Raw genomic sequence first — 12,635 nt, 5'->3', positions numbered from 1 at the left:
ATGGCCAGGGCAAATAACGTGACTGAACTGATCATCACTGGCCTTTTCCAGGATCCAGAAGTTCAGAAGGTGTGCTTTGCACTGTTCCTTCCCGTGTACCTGGCCACAGTGCTGGGCAATGGCCTCATTGTTGCAATGGTCACTGTCAGTAAGAGTCTGCGTTCCCCCATGTATATCTTCCTCAGCAACTTGTCCCTGGTGGAGATCTGCTACTCCTCCACTGTGGTTCCTAAGTTCATCAGTGACTTACTTGCTAAAGTTAAAACCATCTCCCTGAAGGGCTGTCTGGCTCAGATATTCTTCTTCCATTTCTTGGGGGTTGCTGAGATCTTTTTGCTTGTAGTGATGGCCTATGACCGCTATGTGGCCATCTGCAAACCTCTTCATTACATGAACATCATGAGTCACCAAGTATGTCACATGCTGGTGGGTGTTTCTTGGCTGGGGGGCTTTTTACATTCTCTAATTCAGGTTCTTATCACTATTCAGTTACCCTTCTGTGGTCCCAATGTGATTGACCACTACTTCTGTGACCTCCAGCCACTATTCAAGCTGGCCTGCACGGACACCTTTGTGGAGAGTGTCACTGTAATGGCCAATAGTGGCTTAATTGCTTTGTGTTCCTTCCTTGTCCTGGTGACCTCGTATGTCATCATTCTGGTCAACTTGAGGAACCATTCAGCAGAGGGGAGGCGCAAGGCCCTCTCTACCTGTGCCTCCCACATCACTGTGGTCATCTTGTTCTTTGGACCTGCCATCTTCCTCTACATGCGACCTTCCTCCACTTTCACTGAAGACAAACTTGTAGCTGTGTTCTACACGGTCATCACCCCCATGCTGAACCCCATTATCTACACACTCAGAAATTCAGAGGTGAAAAATGCCATGAGGAAGTTGTGGGTCAAAAAGAACCCAGGGATGGAGTGAAGGAGAGCTAAGTGATGGGAATGATTTTTAAAAATGTAACTTATCATTGAAGTGTATTTCTTTTCTGTGAGATATTAAAAAAAAAAAAACAACGGTCACCACAGATACAAGGATATCACATTGCTGCTCTGTGACTCTTATTAATAGGTCAAAACTCCATGGTAACCTAGTGTTATATGCAAGCACAGTGCTGAGCTGCCTCTCTGTAAATTTATGGAACTTGATTATCTTCCTGATACCTGTTTTTATCATGGCTTGAGTAATTTGAATATTCAAGTCAATGTAAAGCCCATTAAAAATTTGTAGTTTTAGGTCAGCCTTGAAAGCATACCTACAAGTAACATTTTACAGACTGAATAGGTTATATTTAGGAATACACACACACACACACACACACACACACACACACACACACACACACACACATATATGTATGCCAAAAAATTTTTTTCTCAAAAATAGAAAACATTTTTAAATGATACTTAGTAACATAATATATGGGGTATAGTATAGTAATCTCAATACATGTATGATCAGAGAAATTGTGATGTGTATCACTTTAATCACTTAGCATTTCTCATGTTGGAAAATTTTTTCATTGTCTCTGCTACCTAGTTTGAAACATTTAATTAATTATTGACACTAGTAATTATCATGAAGTAATGTGAAATATTAGGAGATATTCCTTAACCTAGCTGCACCCAGTATAAGGAGAATGTTTTCACAACTACCTCATGGGTAAAGTTGATTCTTCTTTTTCCTTTTTCCTTATTTATTTAAAATACCTCAGGATAATAACTTAAAAAGGAAGCTCATTACATTTAACTTCAAAAGGAAACCAGCCAGAGGAATTAATCAGAGGATAAGGTTATCAATCTCATTATCTCTTTTTATTTGGAAAAATGTATCATTTAAAATTATATCTAAGGGTTTTTCTATTATTCTGATTGCTTTTAGAATCTTGTATCATATATTGATTATGATCACTAGATAATTCCTGTGAATAATTTCAGTACTTGTGACATTTTGGCATTTAAGAAATTGCTTTAGGCCCTCTTTCACTGTCCACAATTTATAAATGAAGATGATTTTAAAATGACAGGACATTCCAGCCTGACCAGCACCATTTGCTGAAGAGGCTGTCTTTTCTCTAGTGTGCATTTCAACAAAGATGATATTAAAGTGACATAGACATTTCAATTTGACCAGCACTATTTGTTGAAGATGACGTCCTTTTTCCAGTCTTTTTTTCAATAGAGGTCTGGAGAAAGAAAATGTGGTATATTTACAATTGAATATCACTTGGCTGCTAAAAAAAAAAAGAAAATAACATCACGAAATTTGTCGGCAAATGGATGGCACTAGAAAAAAAACATCCTTTCTTAGTAGAGAGATGGAGCGTCTGTGATGTCACTGAACTTGTGGATTTTCCTCTCTTTCTTTCTTGTCTGTGTTGGTTGAAGCTATAGGTGAATAATGTCTTTAATGGCAGCATGGGATCTTCCTTTTCTTGGTGACTCCACTATTTCTTGTTCATGGGTGAACTTCACAAGTGACCATCTATTCCCAAGAAGATGCTGCTTGCTCTGCCTGGGATGACTTTACTTCCTTTTCCTACACAGCAGACCGGCAGAGTCCTGCTTCAAAAGCACCTGTGTTGTGAAGTGTTTGCTGATCACTTTCCTTCTTGAGAAGAATTGTTTCCAAAATTTTCATTGCTCTAGTAGCTTTATTATAATGATAATAAATGTGTTTCTCTCTCAAAGTATAAACTCTCAAGTAGAGGACTATTCATTATCTCTCCCTTGTAGCTGTGAATATCATACTTGATGCTTTATAAATACTTGGTGTATGAATAACTCCTGAGGCTTGCTACATCAGCTCTCACAGATTCTTCTTGAACATTTTCACAGTGAACAGCACATCCTTTCCTTATTAAATTTTAAGAGAGCTCTGGCTCTAAATTCCTTAAGATGTTTTAACTGCCTGCCAGCTACAGCCAGAGAGTTAAGGTGCCCAACTTCTGTGAACAATGGTTTTTGCCTAAATTTAGCAAGACAAATGCTAGGAAGACATCTGTATGATTATGCTAACTATTTAATCCAATAATATACATGTAGAAGTTTTTTTTTTGTGTGTGTGTGTTATGTGAATATGTATGTGTGGGTATGTATATATGCATTCACTAGCATCTGGAGGCCAGAGGGCTACCTCAGATATTGTTCCTCAGGTGTTGACCACTTTGGTTTTTTGAAAACAGAATGCCTTGTTTGTTTGGTACATGCTGATTAGGTTAAGCTGAGTGGCCAGTGAGCCTTAGAAACCTCCCTGTCCTGTCCCTTCCTACCCAGAGCTTTTAAACACTCTACCATCTACTTGTGTTCTGGTTGTTGAACTCAGCTCCTCATACTTGCAACTAAGTTTTTTAATGAGCGATCTCCAGCCCACATATAACACCTATGGGAGCCGTGGGGCCTGGTTTTGGATCAGCATATGAGCCCTTGTTTAACAGGTGTCTGAGAGGCAAGACCCATGGAAACAGTCTCTCATGCAGCAAAACCATGGCCTGCAAGCTCTCTTTTCTCTCATAATATTGATGATTCTCTTGGTGGCTTTTAGTTTCACTCTGTCAGTCATGAATGGTACAGATGTGATCATTCCCAGAAACCCATTTCCTTTTCTCCAATTTTTTTCTTCTAAAATTCTTTGGGAACTGAAGCTTCTCAGATTTCATATCTGGAAATACCAGCTCTCACCTCAGACCCTGGGAACTTTTCTGACTCAGTGTGGGCAGGATCAGCGGCAGTAAAAGTTACGGGGCATATACAAGGAAGCAACAAAGGGGACATTAACTACATCTCCTAATTTTGAAAAAACATTAAGATGGAAAGAGTGCCTTGTCAAAGTTTGCCCTTTATAGAGAATCTTGGGCATGCAGGACCCTTTTGTAGGACAAGGGAATAGTTAGAGAAATATAAGCTAATTGTCTGCAAGCAGCTTATGGCAAATCACCCCTATTTCTGCAAATATACTTTGTTAAGTTTTGGACAATATTGTTGTTCTTGAGAGCATGTGCCTGTATTTATCACCTTTTAACTTTGTAAGGCCAGGATGTGCCTGGCTCAATATTTAGCCAAGCTAACAAAATGCTGAGCATTGTTTTTGGTTTAAAAGTTGTTTTGATGTAAAAGTTAGAGAAAAAATATGTTTGTTTTCTCCAGAGTTAATGATGGAAGATGGGAAAACATGCTTGTTTTTCAAATGTGAGATGGCTCAAGCTATTCCAGGCTGGCTTCTCGTGTGAAACTGATCTGATAGTTAGACACTTCTTTTGCATCCATGCCCCTTCCCCATCTCGGGACCTGAACCCAGCTGTGGCAGGACTATAGCAGACACATTTATAGAAGAACATGATGGAGAGAACAGGTCACTTAATAAAGCTTAACATCACCACCACCACCATTAGTGCTAGGCATTAATTTTGTGTGATGACTGCACCCATGTCTATCCTGTACAGATGCTCAGGACATGCCCGATTCTTGCAGCTTTGAAGCACTAATTGACAGTTCAAGGCTTTCTTTCTTTCTTTTTTAAGGAGGGCTTCTTTGAAGTAACATCTTTTTTTTTTCTTTTTCTTTATTGCATTGCCTTTTACTGTATAATATTGTACGTGGCACGTCATAGGTATAGTAACTTTTTTGCTGTAATGGCCTCTGTTATATGTTATGCTAAATGCTTTTCACAGTTTCTTAATGCATATTTAACATTCTTGGCTCAGAACTAAACACAGTGGAGACATGCCCTGTTCTCTTGACACACTTTAAAGCATTATAGCATGTTGGGACTGTAGGAAGTTGACTGTGATGGAGTTCCTCACTCTTCTGCAGGTTTGGTTTCTTCAGCAAAAGCTACAGACAGGACTTCCTCAGTGACCCATGAGGGGCTGGGGACTGCACAGATTGATAAAGTTTGCTCTAATGGAACCATCAACATTTTCAGAAATTACCTCACCTACTGAGGGTTGAGACATGATGGTCTACTGAGAACTCATTACTCACTTTGTTCTACTCTCACTGGGAGAAAACCTCAGAGATTAATGGAAAATATTTTCCCATTGTTTTTAAATTACTTATTTTATCTTTTTAAGATTATAATGTAATTACTTCATTTTCCCCTTTCCTTTCCTCCCTCCAAATTATCCTATATATCCCTCCTTGCTCTCTTTCAGATTTATGGTCTCTTTTTTTCATGAATTGTTGTTATATTCATATAGATACACACATATGTATTCCTAAATACAATGAACTCAGTGTGTATAATGCTACTTGCATATATGTTTTCAGAGGTTACCATTTGTTAAAGAATTAAAAACCTTGTGAAAATCAAAACAGTCAAAAAACCAAAAGCTTCTCAATTCAAGAACTAGTGACAGCCTAATTATATCACCCCAGCATTGGAAAGTGTGTAATCTTCACTAATCTGTCACATTAAAATATAGTTTAGATAATAAACACTGTATAATTATTTTTTGCAAGAGAAATTACAGAATGTATGGACCCACTTTGCATGTATAGTATTATGTTCTTTTCCCATTGGATATTTGGATCCTTCAGTTTTGACTGAATACTAACAGAAAAAAGAGAAAATTAATGGTCTAGAATTCCGAAGTATGGGGGTGGAAAGTGCAGCACTGGAGGTGGTCTAATGTGGTGATCACAGGCCCATTGTCGTGAAAGACCGAAGAAATGAATTCTAAGTTATTTTAAAAAGTTTAAGTTTTAGCAATCACATGAGGTTGGTGGTTGCTTTATGGGGTCATAACATTTTTAATTCATTTATGTCATCAAAAAGCAGTAAGAAAGAGAAGGATAATCTGATCCTTTTGGCTTTTAGGAGATTCTTCAAATATGCTGCACGACATTTTTGTTGTCATATTATCTGAGAAAATAGTCACATGGCCACCCTTAATAACAAATGAGGTTGGTGATTGAAGTATTTCATTTTGTGTTTATCTAAAAATCTGACTTTAATTTTGTTCTATCCCTAGGTCTGTTCCCTAATTCCAAAGAGGAAGAAGAGAATGGATCAAAGTGTTTTCATGTAACATCAGATCCATTGCATTTTCTCATGTAACATTTCCCCTAAATATGATTTGCAATGATTTGGTGTTATCACACAGCTTAATTGTAGCATAATTTTCTTAACTAATGATCCATTTTAGGGGTTTGGATTCATTTAATAACTTATTCAACAAAATCAATTGAACATGCGTTTTGTATGAAGCTTAGTTCTAAGAGCTGGTGAAATGATGGCACACAGACCCAGGTTAACCTTTTGCTTCACAGTTGCTGTAGTCTGTCTGGGTCAAACATAGGAGTTTATCTGATGGCAGAAATCTTTGTGCTAATTTATAGTAGCCTGTGCCACAGGGCTACTGAGCACTTGAAATATACACAGCATTCTTTTTTTTTTACCTTGTTAAATAATAATTAACTTAAAATTATATTTAGCTACATACTGATGACTACCAAAATGGATAGCAGAAGTCTATCGGCTTTCATGTTTACTTCTGATTCAAACCTGTGACTAACTCTGAGGATCAGGAGTGAGGCAGCTCCTTTTCTTTTCTTCATTTCTTTTTTTTAAATATTTTTTTATTCATTCAGTGAGTCAAAATGAGATGTCCAAATCATTAAACATCAAGACATGTCACAACATCTAGTGACCCAAAATACGTTCAATTGAATATGCATGTTCTGTATTACAATGTGCAGACATTACAGACAAGCCTCCATTGCCAGACACAACAACAGGCTTCAGCGTTCTGCAGCACAGTAGGGTCACTGTAGTTAGCAGTGGGGTCTTGCACACTCCAAACTGCTTACAAGAGAATTTTGAATGTTCTCGTAAAAATTAGTAAATGTTGAGAATGGCTGCCACTCTAACTGTCTTGATTTCTTTCTTTTTCTTTTATTTAAGAATTATTTTTATTTATTTTGCTCCCATCCTCTCCTCCAAAAAAGTAAGGGCTCCCATGGGGAGTTAGCAAAGTCTGATACATTCAGTTGAGGCAGGACCAAGCCCCTCCCAATCTGCATCAAGGCTGCGCAACTCATTTACTATTATTACATTGGGTTTAATCTGTGTATTTACACCCTGCAGTGTTCACTTTATGAAATGGGATATATCACTGTTGGCTGCATAAATGTTGAAAATTATAATGTCTTCTGCATGAGTTGTCCTCTTAATTAGCATGGAGTGACTATGCTTATCTTTTTGATTAATTCTGGTTTGACATTTACCTTGAAGTATATTATAGTATCCGTACACTTAGTTGACCCCTGGTTGCTTCTTACTTCCAGTTGCTCGCAGTCATAGTTTCCTTTCCCCCTAAGGTTACATTTGTTTTTGATGGTAAGCTTGGTTTCTCAGAAGTGACAAACTGGTGGGTTTAAAAACATTAACATTTACTTTATGCCAGGCATGAGAGCACATGCCTTTAATCACAACACTTGGCAGAGGAAGGCTGCAGGGCAGACCCTGTCTCAGGGAGCAGAGTGGAGAAAGAGAGATATTTTTACTTTTAATTATGTGCCTCTGTGTGTATGTGTATGTGTATGTGCATATGAGTGCAGGTGCCTGTGGAGGAGGCCTGAAGTGGGTGTCAGATGCCCTGCAGCTGGAGTTACAGGGAGTTATGAACTGCCTGATGTGGGTGCTGTGAACTGAGCTCTGTTCCTTTGGAAGAACAGTGAGTACTCATAACTTCAGAATCATCTCTCCAGCCCTGGAGCCTGTTTCTAAACCCAATCTGCTCATCTGTGTTGTTTTATTGGGAGACTCAGTTAATACTCAACATTATTATTGGAAGGTGTATATTAATTTGTGCCATTCTGTTGGTTTTGTAGTTTTGAGATCTTTCTATTCCCAAATTAACATTTCCAGCATGCTTTATTCTTCCCTGTAGTCTCATGGATATTTATCTTTTTGTAGGTATTCTTCATTTTTTTTCTTTATCTATCTCCTTTTAGTCAAACCCTCAGAAGATATTATTAGTTCTACCTTCAAAGAATGCCAAGATGCTGATCACTTCTTAAAATCTTCATTAGTGCCATCTTGGATCAAGCTATATTCCTCCTTGATATTGATTGGTATGGTCTTCTAACTATTGCTGTGTTTACAACTATTCTTTATTATTCTTGGGAGGGACTGTGGCATGAGATTGATTTTCTTTGTGACTGTATCTAAAATAGTATCTATCAGAATTTCCTGTCACTTTTGATCTGTTTTATTTTTTTCCATAGGACTCGGTTCCAGTTACTTTTCTGTGGCTGTGATAAAATACCCTCACTAAAAGAAACTTGAGGAGGAAGGGGTTTATTTCATCTTACAACTCATAGTCCAGCACCGAGGGAATCCAAAGCAGGAACCCAGAAGAAGGAACTAAAGCAGTGACCCTGGGGAAATACTGCTTACAGGCTCACATTTAAATGTCTTTCTTAGACATCCCAGACCCTCCTGTCTAGGTTTGGTGCTGCCCACAGAAGGCTGAGCCTCCTACATCAATTACCAGTAGAGAAAATATCCTGACAAGACAAGTTTGTGGAGATAATTCTTCAGCTGCGGTTCCCTTTTCTCAGGTGTGACAAGTTGACAACCAAGATTAGCTACCACAGACTTATTACTGAATTGTTTATCAAATTGCATTTGTTTATGCTTATCTCCACTTCCATTATGTCCAGGAAAGGGTATGATGGTTTTTATTACCAAGAATTCAGGTATTTTGTTTTCCCTCTGCTCATTCTTCATTACTGAGAGTAGTGCTTAGAGAGTTTCATAGGATTTAACAGCGTGTGTTGAATGACTGAATGAGTGAAAGAATGACATGTCTTTCAGAGAAAATTCTAGTCCTAGTCTTTGATCATGACCACTGTCCTCACTGACACAGACAGAGGTTGACTAAGTGATTTAATACATGAATCTTACACTCAAATACATGAATGTGGAATTAGGAGGTTCGATGAACACAATTTAGATTAACATTTCCAATATGTATTTATTTATTATTTATTACTTAGTTTTGATACATAATCATAAACTTAACTCTGCAATCCTGTTAGACTTGGAGAGGAATGGAGAGAATACAGAACGTAAAGAACTTCAGTGAGAGCGGTGATTACAGGTATGGTGAGCAGATGGGGTAGAGGTGCTCTCCTGAGCTGCAGAAGGAATGGTCTGATGGGTAAGATGTCTGAAAGTCAAAAGAAGTAGAGTTGTCCATAGTGAGCAATGGAGATATTTTTGCTGGTCTTGCCATTCTTGGACCCCAAACTTTCTGTGGCTTCCACAATGCTCATGCCTTCTTTTACCTTCCCTAAGATCACCTGTTTGCCATCCAGCCAATCAGTCTTGGTGCTCGGTCCAGCATTTTCCATGGGCAAGATGCCCGGGCCTGTTTTCTTCAGGCTGAAGTTCTCATCCTTAAATTTCTGCCGGTAGATGGACATGCTACATTACAGTGTGTGAAGTTGTCATCTTGGAACAGTTCTGTGAAAGGTGAAATCCTTTCTCTCTGGAGCTTAGAGCACAAACGTTTCCCCGCTGTCTTTGGAGCATTGTCTGCAAACAGTTCAAAGGAGATGTGGCCCAAGGGCTTGCTATCAGCCACAAAGTCAAACGTCATGGTGAGGCTGATCATGGCCACAGCAAGCATCAACAGGGGGCAGTGGTGTCCAAAAAGCCAACCAGGGAGGACTAAGATGTGGGGAGGCGAGATGGTGTGAGTGTAGTGGCATAGTTCTTCAACTGCTCACCCTGAGTTAGTGCCCGTGGGCTACTTGATTTATAATCTGATATTTATTTTCAGTGGAATTGTGTAGAGGGAAATCATTTAAATTTGTTTCTTTCATTACCTTTCCATTGAATCACTAAAGTTTTATGGCTATGCATGTAATTAATTGAGACCGTTTGACCCTGTCCTTGCATCATACTTCATTTGGAAAATTTTTACTCTAGAGAACAGGAATTCTATGGGGAAGTTAGTCTCTTGACTACAGTGTATAGCTTCATTTATTTTAAATAGTTCAAAGTTCTGAGCACTTAATCACAACTCTTGGAGTCTGAATGAGGAGGTAGGATTCCTGAAATGAAACAGATTCTTAAAATTTCAGGGTTTTTTCTTTTTTCTATTTCTTTCCGTAGCTCTTACTTCTTAGATACAAATATTATCATTTACTCTAACCCCTTGAATTTTCTTTGTGATTTGTCTTGGGTGTTATCTATCTTGTTTTATAAAGCTCCCAAGAGCACTGGTGATTTATCTTGAGGATCTTGCGGGCCGCAAGAATATATCATAGAGATTCAGCTGTGTGTTAAAGCTGAACTTTGACCCGCCAAGGGTCTGTCAAAAGGCAAAGCTATTCATTATGAATATTTGGTGTTACCCAGCCTTTAATATTCCACCTATCTTCTGCTATGAAATCCTTGCCTGCCCGGACCAATTGGTAAACAGTTCAGCTCCCCAGACCTGCTGAACCTACTAAGTTACTAACTGCCCTGATGAGCTCAGGAGACATAGCTTTGTTTCCTGTGCTAATGAAGCTCAGACCCTTGCCTTGAGGAGGCAAGAGGTTTTTACCATATCAAGGTGAGAGATAAAACAACATTCCTGAGGAGGCAGGGAACCATGTGACCAGGGAAAGAAAGGATAGGCATTTTCTGTAGACAGGAACAGAACTGCATGGCGAGAGAGAAGAGGGGACGACAGAGGTCCCATAGAGGGTAAGCAGATCTCGAGTAGACTTTTCTGAGTGCCAGGAGTAGAGAGTAGCAGAGATGGAGAAAGAGGATACAGAGGACGAAGATGAGGCTGAAAGCATAGGAGTTTAGTCGTTAGCTGGATTATGAGCTAGGGAGCTGGACGGAACTGAAGTTATGGAGACAGGATTTCATCCCAGAGAAATAAAGTAGACAGATATATAGAGCTTGGTATGTCTAGAGTTGTTCCTGCCTTGAATGTCTGGTGGAGCTATAGCTGAATTGATAGAATTTTGTCTTAGAGGAATAAAGTTAACAGACATAAGAACATAGTGTACGTAGATTGTTTTCCCCCTGATATCCCACCCTGGACATAGCAAAGCCCCCTTGGATCCTGGGGAATCAATATGAAATCAGGTCAGATCTTTGAGTCAAAGTTGTACCCACCACCCAGATCCTTCAGGAAGCAGCCAGATGTTACGAAGAAGCACTGGCTTTTAAGTTAGTAACTGGAAATAACTAGAGTATGCACTTAGAAAGCTAATAGCTGCTCTCAGTTTCTGCCACTCCACCTATGAATAGGAAGTAGAATATTTTTCTGAATTTTTTTCTGTATCACCCTTAGAGGGTTTAGCCGACACTGTTTTGGATTTGGTGCATCATGTAGTTGGTGAGATGTCTGCTGGGTGGTGCTCTTAGTTAAGTGACTTCATTTGCTAAGGACCAGGATTTAAAAGGGAGAATACAGTGCTCATCCCCATCTCAGCAGCATTATGAAGTTCATGTTGGGTGCATCTTGAGTGTCTTTGAATTCCCTCTTGTTCAATGATTTGTTTCTAAAGCAGAGCAAGCACGCAGCCGCTCTTCTGACTTAAAGGTAGGCGATCTGCCTAGAAGCAAAGTGCAGAGTTTCTTCGCAGCCACACGATGCTGGACATGGCTTTTTCTCCGAGAGTCAGAGTTTATTAGCTAAATGAGATAGTTTCTTTTGTATATGTATTTTTGGAGATAGTTGTTATTTAAATTGATAATTTTATACAACGTTAAAGAGTCTCTATATTTTTAAAGTCCTTTGTAATTTTGGGGTTCTTGTGAGGTATCATTTGGGTTTAAGGAAGTTGGAGCCTGTAATTAGAATAGTGGTTCCTTTGCTTCACATAGTGATCAGGCATAATTGACACATAAAGCTCTGCTTTATACTTTTTCCCAGGCATGATACCATTTGGTGTAATGCAAGTTCCAAGAGATTATTTGATATATATTCTACATGCTCATGTACTGATTCATGCTTCCATATATTGATCACTTTGTCATCTATGGCTCTAGATTGTGAGCTGAGAGGATGTATTCATTATCAGCTATGGGAAGGAGTAGGGACAAAGAAGTGAGAGCTAGAGAGAGAAGAAATACAGAAAAGGCTGAGATGATAGATAGATTAAAAGAAGTTATTATTTCAAAGAGGAAAGCTACTAGGTATTCTTCCTTTTGTTGAAAAATGTTGGCAACATGGGTTCTTACATGATTTTCCTCATCTCTGTGAGGTGACCTATTGTGTACCCTAATAAAATTTGCCCGAAGAGCAGAGGACAGAACAAGCCACTAGATTAAACATAAAAGCCAGGCAGTGGTGGCACACACCTTTAAGCCCAGTACTTGGGAATCACATGCTTTTAATCCTAGCACTTGAGATCTCATGCCTTTGCTAGGGAAGCACATATGCCTTTAATCCCAGCACTAAGAAGGAAGTGATATGGCTGGGTGGAGAGAGTTTTATAAGGCCTGAGGAGACAGGAATTAGCAGGGCCTTTTTCAGTTGAGGAAAGCTTTTTTAGCTGGACCCCTTTTAGCAGAGAACTCAGAGACATTCAGTGAGAGGATTCGTGGAGTTGGTGAGGTGAGACGTGGCAGTGGATTGTTCCTTTGTTTTTCTGATCTTTCAGCATTTACCCTAA

The 12,635-nt window shown here is 39.0% G+C and overlaps 1 protein-coding gene and 1 pseudogene across 1 annotated transcript; one reads left to right on the top strand and one right to left on the bottom strand.

The window, feature by feature from the left end:
- Nucleotides 1-927, top strand: LOC102905052 (olfactory receptor 4B1-like). The gene has a single exon (XM_006998312.3). It carries the CDS (start codon nucleotides 1-3, stop codon nucleotides 925-927), a length of 927 nt encoding a protein of 308 aa, XP_006998374.2.
- Nucleotides 928-9,185: 8,258 nt separating this feature from the next.
- Nucleotides 9,186-9,625, bottom strand: LOC143272636 (peptidyl-prolyl cis-trans isomerase A pseudogene; annotated as a pseudogene).
- Between the last annotated feature and the right edge of the window lie 3,010 nt (nucleotides 9,626-12,635).

The sequence above is a fragment of the Peromyscus maniculatus genome, chromosome 4 (genome assembly GCF_049852395.1).
Source record: "Peromyscus maniculatus bairdii isolate BWxNUB_F1_BW_parent chromosome 4, HU_Pman_BW_mat_3.1, whole genome shotgun sequence".
Classification (NCBI taxonomy): Eukaryota; Metazoa; Chordata; class Mammalia; order Rodentia; family Cricetidae; genus Peromyscus; species Peromyscus maniculatus.
Note: the sequence above shows the minus strand (reverse complement) of the source record. Positions and strands in the feature narration are given on the sequence as shown.